Raw genomic sequence first — 26648 nt, 5'->3', positions numbered from 1 at the left:
GTGTCTTTTAATTTCATGGCTGCAGTCACCATCTGCAGTGATTTTGGAGCCCCCCAAAATAAAGTCTGACACTGTTTCCACTGTTTCCCCATCTATTTGCCCTGCAGTGATGAGACCAGATGCCATGATCTTCGTTTTCTGAATGTTGAGCTTTAAGCCAACTTTTTCACTCTCCACTTTGACTTTCACGAAGAGGCTTTTGAGTTCCTCTTCACTTTCTGCCATAATGGTGGTGTCATCTGTGTATCTGAGGCTATAGATATTTCTCCTGGCAATCTTGATTCCAGCTTGTGTTTCTTCCAGTCCAGCATTTCTCATGATGTACTCTGCATAGAAGTTAAATAAGCAGGGTGACAATATACAGCCTTGACATACTCCTTTTCCTATTTGGAACCAGTCTGTTGTTCCATGTCCAGTTCTAACTGTTGCTTCCTGACCTGCATATAGGTTTCTCAAGAGGCAGGTCAGGTGGTCTGAAAATTCCCATCTCTTTCAGAATTTTCCACAGTTTATTGTGATCCACAGTCAAAGGCTTTGGCATAGTCAATAAAGCAGAAATAGATGTTTTTCTGGAACTCTCTTGCTTTTTCCATGATCCAGCAGATGTTGGCAATTTGATCTCTGGTTCCTCTGCCTTTTCTAAAACCAGCTTGAACATCAGGAAGTTCACGGTTCACGTATTACTGAAGCCTGGCTTGGAGAATTTTGAGCATTACTTTTCTAGCATGTGAGATGAGTGCCATTGTGCGGTAGTTTGAGCATTCTTTGGCATTGCCTTTCTTTGGGATTGGAATGAAAACTGACCTTTTCCAGTCTTGTGGCCACTGCTGAGTTTTCCAAATGTGCTGGCATATTGAGTGCAGCACTTTCACAGCATCATCTTTCAGGATTTGAAAGAGCTCAACTGGAATTCCATCACCTCCACTAGCTTTGTTCGTAGTGATGCTTTCTAAGACCCAGTTAACTTCACATTCCAGGATGTCTGGCTCTAGATGAGTGATTATCTGGGTCGTGAAGATCTTTTTGTATAGTTCTTCTGCGTATTCTTGCCACCTCTTCTTACCACAGCTGAATTCTAAAAGGCCTAAAAATTTCCCCTTAGATAGTCTTTGTTTGCAGAAAGCCAGGACTACTACTACGGCTGCTGCTGCTGCTAAGTCGCTTCAGTCGTGTCCGACTCTGTATGACCCCATAGATGGCAGCCCACTAGGCTCCTCTGTCACTGGGATTCTCCAGGCAAGAACACTGGAATGGGTTGCCATTTCCTTCTCCAATGCATAAAAGTGAAAAGTGAAAGTGAAGTTGGTCAGTCATGCCTGACTCTTAGTAACGCCATGGCCTACAGCCCACCAGGCTCCTCCACCCATGAGATTTTCCAGTGGGTTGCCATTGCCTTCTCCACTACTACGGCTACTACTGTTATTATTATTGTTCTTATAATTAACAACTTTATGGAACACCTCATTGGCCACTCACCCATGTAGTTGGTGTAACTCCTGCTGTTCTTTACTATATTCTGTACCTCTGTTTATCCTTATACTATTTAAGCAGTGTTCCTTTTTCTTCAGAGTAGTTAAATCAGTTTGTAATTTTACATTTATGCTTGACTGTCTTTCTTGCTATACTGTAACTTTGAAGTTAGGCATTGTCTTGGTTATTTCTATAGCCTCTAGCAGATTTAAGAAACCCTGATAGGACTTCCCTGATGGTCCAGTGGTTAAGAACTAGCCTGGAAATGTGAGGACAGAGGTTTGATGCCTGGTCAGGGAAGATTCCACATGCCTCAGGGCAAGTGGGCCCAGGCACCACAACTACTGAGCCTGTGTGCCACAACTACCGAAGCTCTCTCGCCTGAGACCGTGCTTCACAAGAGAAGCCACAGCAATCAGAAGCCTGTGCACTGCAACTGGAGAAAACCCCCTCAGCAACAAAGATCCAGCACAGCCAAAAGACAAAAGAAAAAAAAGTTACCTCTCAGAAATTATAGGCCCTCTGCAGTGGTGTTAGCAACACCCTCGGAATACACTTTGAAGCTGATCCAAGTATCAGTTAGAACTGCTAATAAATGGAATTTTATATTTTATACAGTGAGATAAAGGTGATGTTAATTATTTCATACTTGAAGGATTGTATAATGCTGGAATTGGGATGGGGTTAGGTGTTGGGACTTGATGTTCTCAGTCTAAAACCATCATACAAGTGGTAGCATGCTGCTGCTACTGCTAAGTCACTTCAGTCATGTCCGACTCTGTGCAACCCCATAGAGGGCAGCCCACCTGGCTCCCCCATCCTGGGGATTCTCCAGGCAAGAACACCAGAGTGGGTTGCCATTTCCTTCTCCAGTGCATGAAAGTGAAAAGTGAAAGTGAAGTCGTTCAGTTGTGTCCAACTCTTAGCAACCCCATGGACTACAGCCCACCAGGCTCCTCCGTCCATGGGATTTTCCAGGCAAGAGTATTGGAGTGGGGTGCCATTGCCTTCTCCGAAGTGGTAGCATAGATTCCTCCTAATAACTGTCCCATTGTCCTCATATTTTTGAAAGGGAAGAAATCATTAGCATCTACAAAATGTTTAATGGGCATATTTTTTTCCCTTAAGGGATTTTCTTCCATTAATGATTAAAAAACAAACACATTCTGAACCTCCCAATTCCCCCCAATAAAGTTCCAGATTTTCAAAGGTTGAAAACTAGTTTTCTTTGAACAAATGTAAACTAAAAATAATGCATGTAAAAATAAATAGGTCTTACATCAATAAAAGATAAAACTAAAAAAAATCCCCAAAGACCCTCCAAAAAAGGTCTTCAGGTAAATAAATAAAGCCACTTAAAATCAGTAGCCCAGTTTGATAAAGGAAAACAAAACAAAACAAAACAGTAGCCCAATATTGAGAAAATAATCTCAATATTAAAACTTGTTTCAAAATGAACTACTTTCAAAAACTAATTTATTGACTTTGGCTGTGCTGGGTCTTCGTTACTGCGAGAGCAACAAGGATATGTACAATATATACCGATAAAATCATCACCATAATCAAGATAGTGAATGTATCCATCACCCACAAAAGTAATATTGTCACCTTTCTTACTGCTTATACTGGTAGTTTATGTATTTTTATATTCTTGATTAGCTAGAGGTTTATCACTTTTATTGGTTTTCAATTAAATATTTTTCATTGATCTTTACTTTTGTTTTGTAGCTTACCGATTTCTCCTCTGACCTTTATTCTTCTTTTCCCCCTACTTATTTTGGTTTTAAATTGCTCTTTTACTTATTTCTACAGTAAGAGTTCATTGATCTGAAACCTTTCTTTTTTGGAAATAAAGGCCACCAGTGAGGTAATTTTGCTCTAAATCTGCTTTAGCAGCATTCTACAAGCTTTGATATATTGTGTCTTCATTTTCAATCTATTCAAAATAGTTTCTATTTTCCTTTCAGATTTATTCTTTGACCAATATCTCATTTAGTAGTGTGATAATTGATTTCCAACTATTTATGGATTTTCCAGAGACTTATGTTATTGACTTCTAATTCAATTCCATTGTCAATGGACAACAGCCTTGGTATGCCTGGAATCCATTTAAATTTAGAGACTGTTTTCATGACCCAGTGTATAAATAGTCAATCTTGGCAAATTCTTGTGCTCACTTACAAAATATTCTGCTCGTGTTAGGGGATTTCTGTAAACACCAATTTGATCAAGTTGGTTCAGAATATTTTTTAAATCTTCTATATTCTTTCCAGTTTTCTATTTGTTCTACAATTTGAGGGAGGTTATTGATATATCTATGTAATTAGATTTTTCTATTTCTCATTGTAAATCTCTCAATTTTTTGATTCATGTATTTTCAGACTATCATTGGCTACATAAATGTTTATTTTGGCCTCCTGATGAACTGATTCATTTATCATTATCACATGAAACATATTCTTGGTAATATTCTTTGCTAAGAAATCTATTTTGTCTGATATTAATACAGCCACTCTAGTTTCTGTTTTCAATCTGTTAGCATAATCGTGGCACATCATCTTGTGTGTGTGTGTGTGTGTGTGTGGTAAGAACATTTAACAAATTTACCCTCTAGAAAATTTTAAAGTGTAAAATACAGTATTTTAATTATAGGTATGATGTTGTAGAGCAGATCTCTAGAACTTACCTTACACAACTGAGACTTTATGCCTGTTAATTAGCAACTCATTTCCTCATTTCCATGATGGATGGTTGGATGGCATCATTGACTCAATGGACATGAGTGAGCAAGCTTGGGGAGATGGTGAAGGACAGGGAAGCCTGGCATGTTGCAGTCCATGAGGCTGCAAAGAGTCGGACACGACTGAGTGACGGAACAGCAACATTTCCTCTGCCACCCAGGCCCTAACCACCACTGTACTCTTTGCTTCAGTGATTCTGAATATTTTAGATACCTCATGTTAAGTGGAATCATGCAGTTTCTGTCCTCTGGTGTTTGGTTAAGTTTACTTGGCATAATCTTCTCAAGGTTCATCCATTTTTTGCATGTGGCAGGATTTCTTTCTTTCTAAAGCCTTTATAATATTCCACTACAGGTATATTACCACATTTTGTTCATCCATTCCCACATCTTAGCTATTGTGAATAACAATGCAATAAACATGGAGGTGTAAGTATCTCTTTGAGATTCCAATTTCAATTATTTGGGATAAATATACATAAGTGAGATTGCTGGACATTGGCTTCCCTGGTGGCTCAGTCGGTAAAGTCTGCCTGCAATGCAGGAGACTTGGGTTTGATCCCTCGGTCGGGAAGATACAACCCACTGCAGTAGAGGAGCCTGGTGGGCTACTGTCCATTGGGTCACAAAGAGTCGGGCACAACTGAGTGACTTTCATGGTAGTTCCATTTTTAATTTTTTTTGAGAAAGTTCCATCATACTTTCCATAGTGTTGCACCATTTTAAATTTCCAACAGTGTGTAACACTTCCTTGCCCACACTTGTTAGGCAGAAACTTTTTTAGTTGGATGCAGTCCTACTTGTCCATTTTTGTTTTTCTTGACTGACCTTTGGAATCACAACCAAGAAATCGCGGCTAAGACCAATGTCATAAAAGCGTTTTCCATGGTTTGTTACGGTAGTTTTAGTTTAAGGTTTTACGTTTAAGCCTTTAAGCCTTTTTGAGTTGATTTTTGTGTATAGTGTAAGGTAAGGTTCCAATTTCATTCTTTTGCATTTGGATATACAATTTCCCCAACGTTATTTGTTGGAGAGACTATTGTTTCCCCATTTCCAAAGGGAATCTGTCTCCGTACTGTTGTTGAATTAGGGTGTTTGTCAGGGGAAGGAGGGACTAGGTCTTCCTATCCCTTTAGCTTGGTGTATCTTTTAACATCCTTGTATTTTTCACCTTATTTCTGTCATTATACATGAAGTGCATTTTTGTAGGCAGCATATAGTCATCTTGCTTTGTAATCGAATTTGATCATTTCTGCATTTTAATTGAAGTAAAGACCATTTACATTAATATGACTGTCAATATGATTAAATTTAATTATATTAATTTCTTTTTGACTCATCTGTTGTTTTCCTTTTTTTCTGCCTTTTGAATTGACTCTGTATATGTTGACTTATTGACAAGTGCTTTATTTTAGTGATTGTATTAGGGTTTATAGTATGTATTATTAAGTTACCACAGTCTGTCTTCAAGTAACATTATTCTACTTTACATATAGTATAAAGAACTTGCAATCATATTCTTCCATTTTTCTCCTCCTAGGCTTTGAGCTATTGCTGTCATTATGTAATTTTAAATATGTCTAAACTACAGACCATACTCTTGCTGTTCTTTTTAACAGTCAATTATATTTTAAAGAGACTAATAAGTTTTTTTTATGTCTGAAAATAATTTTTCATCCTTGCTTCTGAAAACTATTTTTGTTGAGATAGTTTTAGGTGGACAATTTTTCTTTATCACTGCTTTTCAGCAGTTGTGATGTTTCATATTTATTGTTCCTAGGGTTCTAGTTTCCCTATTTGGAAACGTTTCCACCATTACTTCTTCAGAAGTGATTTTTCTGTCCCCTCCTTCCCTCCTCTGGGAACTCTGATTACATATATGTTAGGCTGCTTGAAGTTGTCCCAGAGTACATTGGTGTTCTGCTCGTTTTTTGAACCTCATTTCTGTGTTTCATTTTGGATAGTGCCTATTGCTATGTTTTCAAGTTCACTAATCTTTCCTTTTGCAATGCCTTCTCTCTGTACTCCCATTGAGGGTTTTTTTTTTTTTTCTTATATACTGTAGTTCTTATCTCTACAAGTTCAATTTGGATTCTTTTTTAATGTTAAATATCTTCACTAAGTTTTGATATATGTGGCATATATAAAATAGCCATTGTGATGTTCTCTGATAATTCAGTTCTGGGTTGATTGAATCTTCTCTTCAGGAGATGATGTTTCCTGCCTCTCTGCATGTCTAGTGATCTTTTGATTGGATGTTAAGAAACTGTAAAACTTACATTCTTGGGTGCTTGACATTTTTATAAACCTATGCAGTTTCTTGAGCTTTGTTCCAAAATTGTAATAATTTTCTTAGAAAGGATCGATCCTCTTGGGTTTTCCTTTTTTAAGATTTGTTAAGTGGTACCAGAGTGCTCACTTTAGGACTAATTATTCCCCAGTACTGAACCCTTCTGCATATCCTAGTCAGTTCCCTATAAATCATGAGGTTTTCAAGTTAGGCTGGTGGGAACAGGCAGTATTTCTAGCCTGTGTGAGCTTTGAGCACTGTTAAATTTTGGGGGATGGTTCTTCCCCAGGCTTCAGGCAGTTTCCTCATATGCCTACCTAGTCAGTATGCAGGTGATTCCTTGAGGGACCCTTTGTGTATCTCCACAATTCTCTCCTGCAATTTTGTCCTTTCAGTACTCTGTCCTGCAGTCTCCAGTATCTTTGGTCTCCCCAGCAGATCTCACTTCGGGCTTTTCAACTCGGTTAGTTGGCTGGGCTTTGCCTGGGTTTCCCTTTTATGTATGTTTGCAAACTCTCTCAAGGCTGTAAACATGGATGAATTGTAGGATTCACCTTGATTTTCCCCATGTCTTAGGGATTTTTTTTTTTTTAATGTTTAACATCATGAAAATCATTCTTTTATATATTTTGTCTTTCTTGGAGAGTTTTAGGGTGCACGTGCATGCATGTGTGTGTGTGTGTGTGTGTAGGGTGGGAGGAGCAATAAATCTGATCCATGTTACTTCATCTTGGCTAAAGCAGAAATCTTGAATGATTCCATTTTATTTGACAGTTTTTCTAATTTCTACATTTCCTTTGAACTTAACTATGTATTAAGATCTAATAAAATAATTTATTAAGAAAAGTTATCCTAATTAAAATAGTCGCTGTTGGTCCATCAATGGGGAAACATGACAAAAAGGTGGCTTATAATATACCAACTGTGTAGATCAGGTATTTTAGGTGGAGAATGACCACTTTCTAAGTAGTATACTATTAATACCATTAGTGGTTCTGCAAACAATATGGGGAGAGGAGGGCAGGGACAATAAATGCACCTTAAATAGAAGCATTAAGTGATTTCATATAATACAAGTTGTATAATTGGGTCAGTGACTTAACATGTAATTTTATTTCATGATACATAAATATTAATCAAACACCCAGGAATCAGACAGATGTTAAGCAGCTAGACGAATTCTCTAAGGAGGTTATGAGCAGCGACTTCCCCAGCAGTCCTGTGGTTATGACTCCGTGGTTCCAATGCAGGAAGCATGGGTTCGATCCCCAGTCAGGAACTAAGATTCCACACTTGGTGTGTGGTGTGGCAAAAAAGAGGTTACAAGCTGAGTTTCTTAGAATTAACTGCTGTTTATGAGAAAAAAAATCAGATTTCTAGACCAAAACAGATTGTAATTTAAGAGGACTGGGATGGGGTCTAGAAATCTGCAAATTATTAACCAACTCAGTGGCTTTGGTAAGAGATAACTATGGAAAAAAGCTTGCCTCTATTTCTTATTTGAACTGGATAAACGGATGATGGTTGGGACAGAATGAACATTATTAGGAGAATTAAAGTAGAGGCAAGAACAAGCCAAGGTATTTTAGCCTAGCATAAGAGATTCAGACTAGAAAAGGTCTTCAGCATCAAATTAAAAAAAACCTAAGGTTTCAGAATAGGGAAATGATAGTATGAGAATGATTTTTAAAAGACTACTGATTTGATGGGATGAGTGAGCAAAGCTGGAAAGCATCAGAACATTAAGAATGAGATAATAAGGGTGAGCATCAAGGAGGAAGTACTGACTATTGTAACTAGAATGTCAGAGAACACTGGTAAAAACGGTCAAACTTCCTTTCACCTATGTAAGGACAGGAAGTTAGTATTAAATAAGAGTATTAAAAATATTATAAACACAATAGTAAGCAAAATAATAATAATAAAAAATAGTAAGAACAAAATAATCTTCAACAGGTTTTTCAGATGTTTACTTGCATGATTCTTGAAACTCCACTAAGAGCTCAGGAGCAGTTTGTATTGCCTGGAAGGAGTATTAAACAGCAGTGTTAGTTTTCTAAATTAAAACTAATGCATCGGTCATTATGAACAAAAAGCAGTTTACCTTCTCTAAGGAAGATGAAGCAATACTTGCATTTTATTTATATTTCTTCATTTGCTATTTCAGCCAATTTCAGTTTATTGTCAAAGATAGAGAGATTGTAGTCAAGAGAGAGAGAAAAATGGACTTCTCCAGTAGTATAGTGGATAGATATCCACTTGCCAGTGTAGGGGACACGGGTTCAATCTCTGGTCTAGGAAGATTCGATATGCCAAGGAGCAACTAAGCCTGTGTGCCACAACTACTGAGCCTGTGTTCCGCAACAAAAGAAGCCACCGCAATGAGAAACCTTCACACCGCAGTGAAGAGTAGCCTCCACTCACCACAACTAGGGAAAGGCCAAGAGCGGCAACAAAGACCCAGTGCAGCCAAAAATAAAGGGAATAAGTAAAATAAAAGAAAAAAACAAAAATCTACTTCTCCAAAATTACAAATTGGATGTTTAGGTTACAAAATGTCAAGGGTGTGATAGAGGGATTATTTCTGGTAGGGAGTGGGTGTGAGCAAAAATGGCAGACAAGGGGACTTCCCTAGTGGTCTAGTGGCTAAGACTCCACACTCCCTACGCAGGGGCCCTGGGTTCAATCCCTGGTCAGGGAACTAGATCCTACATGCTGCAACTTAAGAGTTTGCATGCCACAACTAAAGATCCTGCGTGTTGCAACTAAGCCACATGGCCAAACAAATAAGTAAATAAATATAAAAAAATAGAGAAAGAAGTACGACAAGTTTTCAAGAAAGATATAAGATATCAGAAACTGTTAACAGATTTTCACAGTTCATAAAGATAGATAACTTGCTCAGTGCTGTGAAAGCAAATCCAAAGGAAGATGACAGTTCTGTATGTTTATTCATTTCTTACCTTCTTTTAATGGAGTTTTGGGAACAAAATTTTCTTTACTTTCATGAAGAAAAGCCTTTGAAGGATCAAAGTGTTTGATACCCAGAACTTTATTCAATTCCTCCTGAAGTTTTGCTTCACTTTGTTTTCTTTTAGTAAGCTGAGCACGGAGTTTTAACACCTCCTATCGTAAGAAAAAATACAGTCCGTAAATAATTATAGATCATGTTGGTGAAATGTGCTACCGACATTACTGACAATTCCACAGTTGCTCTTTTTTCAAACCTTGATGGCAAAAGCCTACTGCATACAGGCTTTCAGACTATAAATTACAAAATGAACAACTATGACAAAGAAGATAACAAGTTATTTAAATCTTCCTGTCCCTCTATAGGTACAAAGTTGTATTTCTGATAAAAGTTCAATACCAAATTAAATGCTGAGATTCACTACTGGAGAGACAGCATGAGAAGCTCTGATGACTTGCTCCCTAGTGACATAAAAAATTACCAAAAAAGCAACTACTTAAAGCCTCTATAAATAGCCTTAAGGTAAAATAGCAAGTGAAGAAACAATTCAAGCAGATCCACAAAAGTGCTTTTTGTTTTTTAAAAAAGGCAATGTCCTGTTGTGTTTGAACCAATCCTGTTCCCTCTCACCCTAGTCCTTGCTTAGCAAAGCAGAGACTCCACATCAGACCTCTGCAGACCGGAGCAGAGGGTTCCTTCCTCTCCCTGCTCCCAGTCAGAGGCTTCTCCTGCCAAGAGGAGCAGGATGTCAGCATCTCTCATCTTGCCCCTAGCCTCTTCCTTGATCTGAACCACAGAAAATGTGGCTGAGAGGTGTGTGTGTAGGTCTTTTCTTTCAAGAAACCAAGGTGCAGAGTGCTGAAAATACCCAGACCCTGATCACCCTTTACCTGGCTCATGAGATGATGGTCAAGCCAACAGAGGCAAAGTGAGAGACCCTCAGATTGCTCATCTCCCTCTCCCCAAGTCTACTAAACATCCAGCTACAGGGACATAGGTGTCACTCAGAGGAAAGCTTGCCATTGTTCCCAAATCCAGATCTGAAGCCTTGTCTCAGAAATTATGACTAGGAGGAGAACACAGAGCTCCTAATTTATTCCCAGAGATAGTGACTTCACTTACAACAGAGCTTAGAGCACTTCAAGCTGAAGGGTGCCCTTAAGAACAGTAGAGGCTGTGTGGTGCAAGGGAATGGGAAGTGATTAAAAACTGGGCTAAACTGTAAGCTGACTAGTTTGTAGAAGAGAAGTGTTGAATAAGACAGGTGGGAGGAGCCCTCCTGTAGCCAGAACAAAGCCAATCACTGACCTAAAACACAGTTCCAACAAAGGAACCAGAATTAGATTGGATTAATCTGTAGAGTTAGAACTGGACATGGAACAACAGGCTGGTTCCAAATAGGAAAAGGAGTACGTCAAGGCTGTATATTGTCACCCTGCTTATTTAACTTCTATGCAGAGTACATCATGAGAAATGCTGGACTGGAAGAAGCACAAGCTGGAATCAAGATTGCCAGGAGAAATATCAATAACCTCAGATATGCAGATGACACCACCCTTATGGCAGAAAGTGAAGAGGAACTAAAAAGCCTCTTGATGAAGGTGAAAGAGGAGAGTGAAAAAGTTGGCTTAAAGCTCAACATTCAGAAAACGAAGATCATGGCATCTGGTCCCATCACTTCATGGCAAATAGATGCGGAAACAGTGGAAACAGTGTCAGACTTTATTTTTGGGGGCTCCAAAATCACTGAAGATGGTGACTGCAGCCATGAAATTAAAAGGCGCTTATTCCTTGGAAGGAAAGTTATGACCAACCTAGATAGCATATTCAAAAGCAGAGACATTACTTTGCCAACAAAGGTTCGTCTAGTCAAGGCTATGGTTTTTCCTGTGGTCATGTATGGATGTGAGAGTTGGCCTGTGAAGAAAGCTGAGCACCAAAGTATTGATGCTTTTGAACTGTGGTGTTGGAGAAGACTCTTGAGAGTCCCTTGGACTGCAAGGAAATCCAACCAGTCCATTCTGAAGGAGATCAGCCCTGGGATTTCTTTGGAAGGAATGATGCTAAAGCTGAAACTCCAGTACTTTGGCCACCTCATGTGAAGAGTTGACTCATTGGAAAAGACTCTGATGCTGGGAGGGATTGGGGGCAGGAGGAGAAGGGGACAACAGAGGATGAGATGGCTGGATGGCATCACTGACTCGATGGATGTGAGTCTGAGTGAACTCTGGGAGTTGGTGATGGACAGGGAGGCCTGGCGTGCCTTGACTCATGGGGTCGCAAAGAGTCGGACACGACTGAGAGACTGAACTGAACTGAATCTGTAGAGGAATTTATGACCTGGGGCAATGTTGAAAATAACAGGGGGATAAGCCAGCAACTATGTGTGATCAGGGAGAGAAGGAGGCAGCCTTACCCAAACCAGCGTCATCTCAGGGTGACTGTGTATACACCCCAAACTGAACCTCCCTCAGAAGCAACATCAGAGGCACAAACTAGTGGGGGATGGGGAGGACGAACAGACTTCACTAAAAAAGAAAATAACAACATACTTGCAAGGGGACGGCAGTACCCAGAGGTGCTACAATATATTGTCTAAAACATCCATTTTCTAACCGAAAAATTACAAAGTACGCAAACAGGAAAGCATGATTTATATACTGGGGAAAAGCAGGCAACAACTGCCCAAGAGAGTAACCCAATATCAAATTTATCCAAAAAAGGGTTTAAAGCCATTATAAACATTTGAAGTGAAGGAACTTAAAAAAAAAAGGGAGTAGACTCAAATTCCTACAAACAGAAATGAAAGAGGGGCCATTGCTACTGATATTATCAAAATAAAAAGGAATGTAAGGGAATATGGCACACAGTTGTGAATCAACACATCAGAAAATGAAATGGACATATTCCTAGAAAGACACAAACTACTGAAAGTGTCTCAAGAAGAAATAGTCAATCCGAGGTAGGACTGTATTGCTATAAACTTCCCTGTAAGAACTGCTTTTGCTGCACCCCATAGGTTTTGAGTTGAAATAGTCAATCTGAATAGACCTGTTATAACAAGTGAAGAGATTAAATTATTGATCAAAAACCATCCACAGAGAAAAGTCCAGGTCCAGATGCCTTCACCACTGAATTCCACTACACATTCAGTAAAGAATTAATATCAATAATTCACGAACTATTCCATAAATAGAAAAGGTGAAACACTTGCCAACTCATTTTATGAAGTCAGTATTACCCTGATCAAAGAAAAACCACCCACCCCAATATCAACAAAAGTAAACGTGACTTTACAAACCGATTTGAGATTGCTATTTTCATCTTTCAATTTCACAACATGCTTGATTTTCTGCTTTAGATTCTGATGACCCAATAATTTGGCATACGAATCTCTTAGATTATTTAGTTGTTCCTGAGCCGCACCATGTTCATTCAACAAAGCCTGTTTCTCTGCTTCAAATGCATCCAGTTGTAGCTGAAAAAGATTATTTTGTAAAGTTAGGACTTAAAACTATTAAATCCTACTTAACTCGTATTAACTACAAGGAAAATAAAATGAAAGAAAGTAAAAAGGCAAGACAGGACTTCCCTGGTGGTCCAGTGGCTAAGACTGCAGAAGACTGCAGGCTCCCAATGCAGGGGAGCCAGGTTTGATCCCTGGTTGGGGAACTAGATCCCACATGCTGCAATTAAGACCCGGTGCAGCCAAATAAGTAAATAAATATTTAAACAAGAAACTCAACAACCACAACAACAAAAAAGGCAAAAAACAAAAATATATTATATTGACTTACTCTTAGGGCTCTCCATAAATTGTCTTTTTTTAAAATAAAAAGTTATTTTTCATTTCAAAGATCAATGAAACAGAAAGAAAGAAAAAATGAAAAGACCTGCTAGCTGGGCTAATCTGTATTACCACAACATATTATAACCAATACTGTCTTCTGACTCTAAGTACCCAGATTTGCATTTATCCTTTAAGCGTTAATTAGAGGAACATTGAGAAAGATCATAAAAAAATAAGTGTCATAAATTTACATAGATTATCAAAAGTTCGTATCAGGAGAGCCTTCTAAGGTATTAACTTTTAAGAACCTCATTAAGGGGTAATATTTAAGCCTATAAAGCCTATATTAAAAATGTATGCATAATAATGTAGTAACATCTATAATAAACCTTCTGTAATAGGAAGTTAAACTGGCAGCAAAATGATCTTTCAGAAGAACCATGTCACTGCCATGACTGTGAAACGGAACAATATGAATTCTCAAATACAAATAAGTTAAGTCCTAATTAACAGACCTGAAAAGGCTTCGTCTTATTATATAATTCTTCATAGAGGAGACGCCACTTATTCATTTCCTCAGTTAATTCTGCTATTGAGTTTTCTTTTCCAGCTTTTCTGTAAGGGAAAATTAAATTAAAAACCACAGTATACTAGAAAAAATAACTTGAGACGCATGGCATTTTAGTTTTCAACCTAGATTACCTTGCTTCTTCCTCTTCCAGTTGTTTCTTAAAGTCTTCGCTTTGTTGCTTGAGTTGGTTCTGCAAATCAGATATTCTTTTAAGAGAAGAAACTGTAATTTCTTTCATTTCTGCTTCTTTAAGTGCTGATTTGGTCTGCAGATCTAGAAGCATCCTTGGGTTTGAGAGAGAAGAGTCCATTAAGAAAGTTATAGCCATTTAAATTACCTTTTTAAAAAAAAGAATCTCAAAGAACTGTTAAGAATTATACTTTTTAAACTGTGTAAATTCATAATTCACCATTGAAGATCACCCAAAGCAAGCCATGGGACTACAGTTTTCTGCATCACTTAGTAGCTGGCTTGCAGCAACATCCAATTGTCCTAATGGTTCTAAGACCACAGGTGTGGGTAGGTTTTATTTCTCCTACATACCTTGCATATTCTTGATTTGAGTTCTCAGTGGCCAATACTTGATCTCGGACATCCTCTGCACTTTGCTCAGCCTTGGCCAGTTTTTCCTTAAGTGATTCGTTCTGCACCTTAAGATCTTTTAGCTCACTTGCTGTTGAGGCTTTATAGCTTATTTTTTAAAAAACAGGTTAAAGGATTTTTCTAACATATGCATGACAAATCTATAGCTGATTGGTTTATATTTTATACACTTTTAGGTAAAACAAACAAAACCTTATGTATTTTCACATTTGCACAGGTAAGAATTCAATGTTTTGAAGTCAAGTTAATACTAAACACGAACTTATATGACATACGCAGTTCCTTTAAAGAAAAGAGTCAAGTGCCTAGTATGGGCGGAATCTATGAACAAAGATAAAAAGAAATCAACTACCAAACATGGAAATTACCTCAAAACAAAAACCCCACACAATCCCTCTACCTACTGTCATACTTTATTATCTTGCGGGTGATAGAAAAAAATGCCTCTTCAGGTTGTTTCAAAATAAAAGGAAAAATAACTACATAATTAACTTTGTTCTAAGTGTTTTAAAGGCAAACTATAGAACATGTTAGCTGATAAAACTGGAGAACCTACATTTTGCTTCATGATTCAAAAAAGGCTTTTCTGAGGAATTTACAATTAAGTTGAGGTGTGAAAGTGAAGAAGAACTAAAAAGCCTCTTGATGAAAGTGAAAGTGGAGAGTGAAAAAGTTGACTTAAAGCTCAACATTCAGAAAACGAAGATCATGGCATCTGGTCCCATCACTTCATGGCAAATAGATGGGGAAACAGTGTCAGACTTTATTTTTCTGGGCTCCAAAATCACTACAGATGGTGACTGCAACCATGAAATTAGAAGACCCTTACTCCTTGGAAGGAAAGTTATGACCAACCTAGATAGCATATTCAAAAGCAGAGACATTACTTTGCCAACAAAGGTCCGTCTAGTCAAGGCTATGGTTTTTCCAGTGGTCATGTATGGATGCGAGAGTTGGACTGTGAAGAAAGCTGAGCGCCAAAGAATTGATGCCTTTGAACTGTGGTGTTGGAGAAGACCCTTGAGAGTCCCTTGGACTGCAAGGAGATCCAACCAGTCCATTCTGAAGGAGATCAGCCCTGGGATTTCTTTGGAAGGAATGATGCTAAAGCTGAAACTCCAGTACTTTGGCCACCTCATGTGAAGAGTTGACTCATTGGAAAAGACTCTGATGCTGGGAGGGATTGGGGGCAGGAGGAGAAGGGGACAACAGAGGATGAGATGGCTGGATGGCATCACTGACTCGATGGACATGAGTGTGAGTGAACTCCGGGAGTTGGTGATGGACAGGGAGGCCTGGTGTGCCTCGATTCATGGGGTCGAAAAGAGTCAGACGTGACTGAGCGACTGAACTGAACTGAACTGAGGTGTGATGGATAAGAAGGATTTAGCGAGCCAATTGGGGAAAGTATTTCAGAGGGCAAAGATGTGTATGTGCTCGGAGGCAGGTAGAACACAGTCCACTAAGAGCTGGGACTGGGGCTTGCCTGGTGGCTCAGTGGTAAAGAATCCGCCTGTCAAGCCAGAGACATGGGTTCAATCCCCAGTCTGAGGAAGACCCCACATGCTGTGGAGCAACTAAGCCTGTGCGCCACAACTACTGAGCCTGTGTTGTTAACTATTGAACTCAAGTGCCCTAGAGCCCACGCTCCTTAACAAGAAAAGCCACCTCATTGATAAGCCCGTGCACCAGAGTTAGAGAGCAGCCCCCACTCACTGCAACTAGAGAAAAGCCCGCAGAGCAATGAAGACCTAGCATAGCCAAATACAAATAAAATACTAAGCATAAGAAAAAAAAGAGCTGTGACAAGAGTCTAACGAACAAGAGAGGCCAAAAAAAAAAAGAACGAGAGAGGCAGGAGCAGAAGCAAGAGGCATGAGTCCTTACTGGTGGGGCACAGTGGGCTTACCTGAATGATAAAGAACATACTTCAAAGGTCTCTTAAGTAAGTGTGTAAATTATTCCAGAGATATGCAGAGAACTGACTGGGGAGGGCCAGGAACGCTGAACTGGAGGATTAACCAGAGGATGATTATTTTTCAGCCCAGATGAGTGCTAAGGGAGGATTGGACCAAGGAATTGGCAAAAGAAAAATGTGAGATCTCTTTTGGAGGCAGAATGGAAAAACTCAAGAAAGAGATTGAATGTTGGGAGAAAGGGAGAGAAGATGATTATGATGACTCAAGACTTACGGAAGGAGAAACTCAGAAGATGGAGATGTCACCGACTGTGATCAACAAGAATGAGAGACGAGAGGGACAAAGGGAGACAAAGATGATCTAGAGTTGTTTTGGTGGGGTTAATACCAGACAACAGTGAGAGATCTACTTGAAGCCAAGTAGGCAGCTGAATATATGAGTAGGGGATGAAGGGAGAGGTCTGGTCTGAAGAAATAAATTTTAATGCTACTCGCATACTAATGGTGACTGACATCACAGAATGCCTCTAAAGGCACTAGTTTTCAAAGTATCAAGAAGGAAAATTTCTTTCCAGAGTTGTGAACAGCACTAAAAATTATATATGTATACAGATATATATAGTTGTTGTTCAGTTGCTCAGTAGTGTCCAACTGTTTGTGACCCCATGGACTGTAGCACACCAGGCTTCCCTGTCCTTCACCATTTCCAGGAGCTTGCTCAAACTCATGTCCATTGAATCAGAGATGCCATCCAATCATCTTGTCCTCTGTTGTCCCCTTCTCCTACCCTCAATCGTTCCCACATCACAGTCTCTTCTAATGAGTTGGCTCTTCATATCAGGTGGCCAAAGTATTGGCGCTTCAGCTTCAGCATCAGTTCTTCCAAAGAATATTCAAGGTTGGTTTCCTTCAGGATTTACTGGATCTTCTTGCAGTCTAAGAGACTCTCAAGAGTCTTTTCCAACACCACAGTTCAAAAGCATCAATTCTTCAGTGCTCAGCCTTCTTTATGATCCAACTCACATATTCATACATGACTACTGGAAAACCACAGCTTTGACTACACAGATCTTTTTTGGCAAAGTAATGTTTCTGCTTTTTAATATGCTGTCTAGGTTTGTCATATGTATATTAATTATATGTATGCTGACATATAAAAATTAAAATATATAGGGACTTCCCCAGTAGGCCAGTGGTTAAGACTCTGTGCTTCCACTGTAGGGGGATTGAGTTTGATCCCTGGTTGGGGAACTAAAATTCCTCATGTCACACAGCATGGCCAAAAATTCAAAAAACAAAACAAAATATATATATATACACACACACATACATGTACATATATACACACACACACACACACACACACACACACACATATACGCTATGTATGTCAAAATATATCAGATGCAGGAACACATCAGAGAGATTAGAAGGTACTAGTTAATGAATGGGTATTAGGCAGTTGATTATCCATATGGAAAAAGAAATATGAATTTTATCCCTTTATCACCACACATACAGAAATCAGTTCTAGGTGGAAAAATGAAAAGTGCAATTTTGAAACTTAGAAAAAAAAAGGTGAATATCTTTAAGTTCTTAGGATAGAAAGAAGTTATTGTATGTAAAAGTGTTCACATAAAACTCTATAAGTTTAACAACACTAAAATCAAGAATTGCCATTCATCACAGGAAACCATAAAGAAAATGAAAAGACAAGCTACACTCTGTAAGATATCTACCTCCCATACTGCTGATAAAAACCCTACAAATCAACCAAGAAAAGATAATGCTCTAGAGAAATGAATAAAAGTCATATATAAGCTTTTTACAGAAAAGGAAAAATGAATTATCCACAAGAAGAGGTCCTTTTACATTTAGTATACTGGCAAAATTTATGAAGTCTAACAAGCTTCAGAGAGGAGGTAGATCAATGGGAACTCATACATCACTAGTGGGAGTGTAGATTTTCACCTCCCCTTTGTAAAATGATTTGGAATTAAATTTTGAAGTTGAACACTCACTTAAATGTGACTTTAGAGTAATTCTTACAGGTATGTAAGAGGAGATCACAGGAATATTCACAGTACTGTTAATAAAATGAAAGAAATGGCAAACAACCCAAAAGCCCAAAGCCAGAATGGATAAATAGTGGTAGACTGATAAGATCAAATATTCTATAACAGAGGATGAGATGGCTGGATGGCATCATCGACTCAATGGACATGAGTTTGAGCAAACTCCAGGAGATAGTGAAGGACAGGGAAGGCTGGTGTGCTGCAGTCCATGAGGTTGCAGAGAGTTGGACATGACTAAGTCCAACTTAGTCATGTTGGACTAAGCTCCAACTATAGTCGCAGGCAATACTGTGATTCAACACTAAAAACATACATAATGCAAAGTGAAAAGGCAAGTCCCAGGATATGGCATATACTACTAGGACATTTTTGGTGAAGTTCTGGAAAAAGCAAAATTAGGTATTATTCATATGGACATACATTATACAATTATACACAGGAAAAAAGCAAGGAAGTAACTGATGTAGATTTTGAGATGGTGTTACCTGCTGCGGGGAGGAATGAAGATGAGACAGTGGAGGATTCATATAGGTCGCAAGCTGTTGAAACTCTTGGTTTATAGGTTGTCTTCTATGAGCTCATGCATGTTAAATTTACCTTTATGATTTAGGATTTCTGTACACATTGTATCTTTTTATTGAATATACTAAAATAGATAAAAGAAGAGCCCTCCATCCAAAATTATATAAAGTAAATACAGTAAGTAAAAATGTTAACATTAATACACTCAGTGTGAGACTGTGTGATGTACTAGTGTTTGTTGTATTATCCTTTGTAATTTGTAGTGCCCTCCAAAATAAACTTTCTTTAAAAAAGGGAAAATAAGTAGACTGGATAGGAAGTAGATACATTATAATATCTATCAAGAAGATGGGCTATGAGATTATATTATAAACTATAAATATAAACTAGTATATATGTGAAGTTGCTCAGTCATGTCCGACTCTTTGCGACCCTGTGGACTGTATGTAGCCCACCAGGCTCCTCCATCCATGGGGTTCTCCAGGCAAGAATACTGGAGTGGATTGCCATTTCCTTCTCCAGGGGATCTTCCCAACCCAGGGATCGAACCCAGGTCTCCCGCGTTGCAGGCAGACACTTTAACCTCTGAGCCACCAGGGAAGCCATATATATGGGATGAATAAACAACTAAGTCCTACTATATAGTATAGGCAACTATATTCAATATCTTGACATAAACCATAATGGAAAGGAATAGTTAAAGGAATCTATCTATATATACAGTAGAAATTAACACACTGTAAATCAATTATACTTCAATAAAATAAATTAAAGAAAAAAAGATGGGCTATAAACATGAGGAGGATTTGGGGGTAAGAACAGTATTGGGAATGAAAGGTGCAGAAAGAAGTGGGGGGTGAAGGGAGATTTAAAAAGTTGTGTTTTAAAGACGAAGGCACATTAACATGTTCTAATACTGACTGGAAAAATTCTAGAAGAAAGGTTGAAAATTAAGAGATAAGGGATGAATGATGGAAAGAGGTCACTAAAGGTTAAGGAATGAGATACTTCATCTGTAATAGGTGGGAAGAAGATAGGGTGAAAGATGCAGGTACATTTATAGGTTCCATGAAGAGGAAATAAAAGCGTTTGGATTCTTCGTGAGGAAAATGATGACATCAGGAGAGTCAGACAGATGTGTATGAAATCTGAAGTGGGTACCGGGAGAGGGAAATTACTATATATTCTAAGACTACAGGTAACATGAAATGCCCATTTATGATTGGGCATTGTGGAATTTAAAGTAATAACAATTATTTTATTCATATAGTTTTGCTGACAGATGTCCCTAGGTGAACACCCCTTGCCTGCTCACGTACGTTTGAGAGCAGCCTCCCCATAAAAATACCTTTCAAATTGAGCAGTAACATCTTCCAGGTTCTGCACTGTACTGTTATGTTTTTCTTGCAAAAGCAGGGTGACCTGAGTATAAGCAGCATTACTTTCCTCCAGTTCAGCTTCTTTCCTAAGAAAAAGGAATGGTTAAAAGATAAGATGCTAACTGCATCTTAATTTAATATACCATTTAATATACCGTTAGCTTAAGAAAGAGACTAGGATGTACCTTCGACACTGTGAATCATATACCCCACATTGGACAGCTTAGATCTACATTCATGATCTATATCTGCTAGCATGTTTATTTACATGCAGCTTCATCTTATCTTTCCCATTCTTATTTTACTTTTGTTTTTATCCTAATTTACTTACTTTTATTTTCATACCATATGTACTTATGTAGGTAGTTTAAACACTTTTGGGGAAGAAATGAGATTAAAAAGACTCTAAGACAGAATCTTGGCAGCATCCAAGACTGAAGAATGTGAAGGATTATAAGTTAAGAAGCTCTTGGGTTGAATAAAATTTAATTCTCTGAATTAGGATATTTAGGGAACACTAGGTAGAGTTAAGGTAACTTCGTTTCTTAAAACGAAGGTCTTTTGAAAAAATAATTACAAGACTATGTAGATTTATTGTGACTATACCAATAACCCACAAAATAAATTACTAATTATTTAAAGATTCAACAACTTATTGAGGAGGCTATTTTGCTTAGACAGAATGGCTTTTAAGTCATCTTTATAACTATAGACTACAAATCTATACAGATTTCAAATATATGAATATTACATATTTCTACAATGGTGATAAACTTTATTTGACAGGCATATGAGCTTATAAGAGGTATTTTAAAGAACACATAGAACTAAAACTATAAGCAGCATTATTCGCTTAAAGGCTAAGTTGGACACTGAAACAGGATACACAATTGTTCAAATTCATTCTGGAATGAGCATAGGATTTTAAAAATACACCCCACAGCTAAAAGCAATTAACTATTACTAAAGGATTTAAAATAAAAATACTTTTTCCTGCTCCCTAGAGGAATCTTGTCAACTTTTAAGTTTTTCTCTGAATCCTGAAATTTCCACACTGGAAAGGATCTTACACATAATGTCATAAAACTCCTTTATTTTGTATCTAATGAAACAGAAAACAAAAGAAATTAAGACAGTCTTGCTCAGAATCACACATTTAACTAACAGATCTAGTAATAAAATCTTTATCTCCTGACCTTTGAACTGAGTTCTTTGAGTTAGAATAAATGATTATCTCATTTTTCTTTCTGAAATTGACATCATCCACTCAAGTTTCTTAATGTACCTGTTCCCTGAGGCTGGCTGCAGGATGAAACAATCCCCCTAATTACACTTTGGTACTGTTCCCCAAAATGCAGGCATATATAAAAAAATTTGGTGTTTTTTAAAATCACTAACCACTAAAAGAAAATAGAAAAGGGATTAATAAAAAAGCACCTAATAAGAGATAGATACATAGTTGTGATATAAGTGATGATTTTGTAAGGTTATGTCTAGTTACCTTTCTAGAAAATGTTTACTGCTGAGATCCCAAGAATTCAAGTATTTGTTTACAATTTGAACTCAAGAATCAACTTGAATACTGTAAATAAATGTGGAGGGCATATAATGTGAAAACAATATGAAATTAAACAAAAAAAAGGCACTGGATCTCAGGCTTTCTACTTTTAATGATACATTTTTTTTAATTTCAGGATTTCCTCCAGTTCTGGTTGTTTCTTCCCCATTTTGGTTTTTGATTGCTATTTCTGAAGTGTTTGTGGCTCCCTCTTTGAACTTTAAATAAGAAAAGGGCATGGCTTCTGACTTGGGCTGTCACATACCTGTCTATCTGTACTTCCCGCACATGTACTTTACCTCTCTGTGTCTCTTTCTTATTTGTGGACTTCCCTGGTGGTCCATTGGTTAAGAATCTGCCTGCTAATGTAGGAGACCATGGGTTCAGTCCCTGGTCTGGGAAGATTTCACATGCTGCAGGGCAACTAAGCCTGTGCGCCACAAGAACTGAGCCTACACTCTGGAGTCTGCATGGCAACTGCGGAGCCCATGTGTTGTAACTACTGAAGCCTGGGTGCCCTAGAGCCCATGAAAGTAGCCCCTGCTCACAACCAGAGAAAGCCTGCATGCAGCAATGAAGACCCAGCACAGTCAAAAGTAAATAAAATTAAAAAAAAAAAAAAATTCCTTATTTGTAAAATAATTCCAACCTCACCACTCACGATTGGTATGGGAATCCCAAGAGAATGTACTAGAAAATAACTTTTAATTATAAACATGAAGTCCTATTAATACGAACCCTTTCAGCTTTTCTTTGAGGCGTTTTAGTTCTGCAGCTCTAGATTCTGCTTCCTCTTCCAGTTGCTTAAGCAGGTTTTCAGCTTGTTCCTCCTTTTGCTGTAATTTATCCAGCTCATCCAAGGCCTGCTTTAATTCTCCCTCAAAGAGAGTTCTCTCTTTAATCATTTCTTCTTGAAAAGAACAGAGCTTCTGCTGAAGACCAGAAGATAATTCCTGCATATAGATAGAAAGCCAGCAAAATCATCTGAAAGGTTTTGACAATTTAATAAATAATTAAATTTAATAATCTGTGAGATTTTACTAAGGACAAGAGAGAAGTACAACTAATGAAGTATGGACACTAAACTCAAGAGCCTCTGAGAAACTTGAGAGATTCATATTCATTCTGTCATGGATTATATCCTACCCTCTGTTAAGACTGGGGTAAATGTTATTTCAGTTTTTTTCCTATGCAACACACACTTCTTAGATAACAAAAATTATATTCTACAACTGGCTTTTATCATATATTTTTCTCATATGACACTATATAAAGAGTATTATGATTCCAATGTTATATAGAAATATTTTAAAGTTATATAAGTAAATAAGAATAAGTAAATACAAGTAAACCACCATTGCAAAAAAAATTCTAACATTATAAAAAAAGGAAAAATTGCCTTTGACTACTCCCCATTCCAATCAAGATAACCTCTACATTTTGCATTATAAGCCTTAGGGTCTTTTTTTATATATGTACATTCTTTTAAAACATAAATTAAATACACTGTGTATAAAAAGGTCATTTAAAATATCATAAAAATAGTTGTTGAGGTCTTTTCAAGTCAGTATATACAGATCTACCTAATTCCTTTGTCACTGCAGATTGCCAACAATATAATATTTCACATTAGTTCACATGAGTACTTGCTTGCTTGACTAATTCTCACCAATATATCATATTACCAAATGTTTTAATTTGTGCCAATCTTGGAAGTGGAAAAAAACACCAAAAGATTTCTTTGATTATTATGACAAGTACAGCATCTTCTCATTTTACAAGCTATCTGAACTTCTACTGCTAAGAATTTTCTATTTCCATCCTATGCCCATTAAAAAAACTTTTTTGTTTAATTAAAAAAATTTTTTTGGCAGCACTGAGAGCCATGCAAGATCTTCATTCCCCGACCAGGGATCAAACCTGTGACCCCTGTAGTGGAAGCTCGGAGTCTTAACCACTGGATCACCAGAATTATTATTATGATTTTTTAATGAACTTCCTGTGTTTCTCATTGATATGTAAAATGTTCATGTAATCTGGATTTCAAAAAGTTACATTTTGTTTTTTGTCTAATTAGACACTCTTTTACCACAGAACTGTAAATGCCTACATAGTAATCTAACACAAGAATGTGCTGAAAAACAAATTAAAACAATTTCCCTATATTGTTTCAACTGTTGCTTAAATTTTTCAAATCATGAATGACTGTGGTGACATCAGTTAAATATGCAGCAAAGACGTGATTACTTCCTCAGGATAAGAATCTAAAAGTAGAATTGTTGGATCAAAGGATATATACAATTTAAAGGTTTTCTGATACACAGGGAAATGTATGACATAAGAGAAGCACTAGGCTTTTTTAATATTGTAAACTACCTTCTCTTGTTGCAGAAGTGAATCCATTTGCAATACTTTTTGTTGTAGCTCTTCATGTTCTTGTTTTTCAAGAATAGACCTCTCTTTTAAGCTTTGTATCTCAGAATTTAGATTTTCATCCAGTTCTCTGTTCCTATTGATGAGGTCTTCTAGAAAAGGAAAAATATTAACAATGGTGTAGTTAGATACTAATATTACCTTTGAAAAACCCAGCTTCCCAGGGTGGTTCAGAGCATAAAGAATCTGCCCACAATGCGGGAGACCCAGGTTCGATCCCTGGGTTGGGAAGGTCCCCTGAAGAAGGGAATGGCAACCCACTCCAATATTCTTGCTTGGAGAATTCCATGGACAGACGACCCTGGTGAGCTATAGTCCATGGGGTCACAAAGAGTCGGACACGACTGAGTGACTAACACACACACACACACACACACACACACACACACACACACACACAGAGGTCAAGTACTTCCGAAGAGGGAAAAAAAATTCTGAAGTTCCTGTCATTATTACATATAAAACAGTATATACGTTATATAATAAAATCCTCAAACCGAGCTCTATGTATCTACCAATTTTAAATGGCCACCCAATGAGGAGGTCAAATGTATATATTTCAACCAAGATAAGCAATATAGTCAAATAAACAGATAACAAATATCATAAAAGATAAAAATTCCCATGCATAAAACAAAATTTTCATTGTTGTTTATGTAATTTAAAGTTGCTATAACATATCAGTACTTTTAAAAACTATCATAGGTAGTATTTATCTAAAGAAAATAGTACTATAGACAGTAGAATACCTTTTTCTTCTTCAAGCACCTGGCATTTAGACTTCATGTCTTCTATTTGTTTAGACAATATAGTAATATTTTCCTCAAGAGACTGCTTAAGGCTTAAAACTTCATGATTCTTCTCTTTCAGATTTTCTTCTAACTGGGCAATATCTAGCTTGTATTTTTCCACTTGATCTGATGCACAACTGCATTAAAACAAATTATATTGAGGAGCACATCTATTTAAGCAGAGGCAACATTAAATGAAAAGAGATGAAAATGATGTATTCATCGCACTTCAATAAAACAAAGTCCAAAAACTACTCTTCATATTACCTTATTTCTTCAATGTATTCTAAGAGCTTTTCTGTTTCAGATTTTTCATCAATCTTTTCCTTCTCTATTGAAACACTAAAAAAAAAATGCATACATTAATATACACAATAATCATACTTACTCTGTACCAGAGTAAGCATCTCTGGTACAGGGTAAGCCTCATTCTGGTACAGAGTAAGCTTACTCTACAGAGATGCTTACTCTGTGCCAGATACTGTTCTCTCAGGCAGGCTGACTCTAGGTTCTAAACTCCTAACCATTAGTTTGTGTGACCGCTCACGTTGACAATTTATGCAAGTAGGAGGCTCAAGTTTATTGTTTATTTTTTAAGTGAGAAAGCTTTCCAAATATATTCTGACAAAAGGATTATGATGATGAGAGTCTGCATACAGTTATAGATCTGTAACACTCTGAGTGTATTAGAAACCACCTTTCCTGTAGCTTTCTTAGAATCCCCACCCACCACACATGCAAAATAGAATTTTGTGTGCTTCAAAGCCTTTCTTCCAGGCTGCCTTTTATTCGGTTACTTATTGACAAAGGGGCAAGGGGCTTTAGTAGATGTCTTACGAAAGGACATATATGAATGGTCAATAAGCACATAAAAAAGATGTCTGACATTAACAGCAACAAATTGAAAACATAGATGATATACTATTTTACATCCACTAGAAAGGCTGAAATCAGACAGGCTGACAAGTATCAGTGCATATATGACTGTCAAGTCGATTCAGTCGTGTCTGACTCTTTGCAACCCTATGGACTATAGCCCACCAGGCTCCTCTGTCCGTGGGATTCTCCAGATAAGAATACTGGAGTGGGTTGCCATGCCTGCCTCCAGGACAAATATTGGTGAGGATATGGAATGAATGGAACCATCATGCATTGTGAAGTGGGAGTGTAAAATTGTATAAACTCTTTGAGCTTTTAAAAAAGCATTACATGGGACTTCCCTGGTGATCCAGTGGCTAAGACTCCATGCTCCCAATAAAGAAGGCCCAGGTTCAATCCCTGGCCCAGGTTAGATCCCACATGTCACAACTAAAGATCCTGCATGCTGCAACTAAGACATGGCACAGCCAAATAAATAAATAAACAACAAAACAAACAACATAGAAAACATACGTGCATACTATGACCTTGAAATTCCACTGCTAGATACTTACTCAGAGAAACAAAAACCTTTGTCTACAAAAAGGTAAATATAGTAGTCTTATTGACAATAGTCAAAAATTGGAAACCCAAGTACTGATCAATAGGAGAGTAATGA

General features: G+C 37.6%; 1 protein-coding gene across 2 annotated transcripts in view; it reads right to left on the bottom strand.

Annotated features, from left to right (window-relative positions):
* Positions 1–7590: 7590 nt before the first annotated feature.
* Positions 7591–26648, bottom strand: part of LOC133251605 (hyaluronan mediated motility receptor-like) — a 33432-nt gene continuing 14374 nt past the window's right edge. For both annotated transcript variants that reach the window (XM_061424259.1, XM_061424258.1), the window contains exons 8-18: positions 25379–25453; positions 25070–25248; positions 24264–24412; positions 22626–22840; positions 20299–20415; positions 14376–14522; positions 13964–14116; positions 13777–13876; positions 12773–12949; positions 9464–9626; positions 7591–8523 (exon numbers count right to left, since the gene is read on the bottom strand). In XM_061424259.1, the coding sequence (XP_061280243.1) occupies positions 8504–8523; positions 9464–9626; positions 12773–12949; positions 13777–13876; positions 13964–14116; positions 14376–14522; positions 20299–20415; positions 22626–22840; positions 24264–24412; positions 25070–25248; positions 25379–25453 (1495 nt within the window). In that variant the 3' untranslated portion in view covers positions 7591–8503. The remainder of the gene's footprint in view (positions 8524–9463; positions 9627–12772; positions 12950–13776; positions 13877–13963; positions 14117–14375; positions 14523–20298; positions 20416–22625; positions 22841–24263; positions 24413–25069; positions 25249–25378; positions 25454–26648) is intronic.

Source organism: Bos javanicus, chromosome 7 (assembly GCF_032452875.1).
Source record: "Bos javanicus breed banteng chromosome 7, ARS-OSU_banteng_1.0, whole genome shotgun sequence".
Lineage (NCBI taxonomy): Eukaryota > Metazoa > Chordata > Mammalia > Artiodactyla > Bovidae > Bos > Bos javanicus.
The sequence above is the reverse complement of the archived record's forward strand: the minus strand, read 5'-3'. Positions and strand labels throughout refer to the sequence as shown.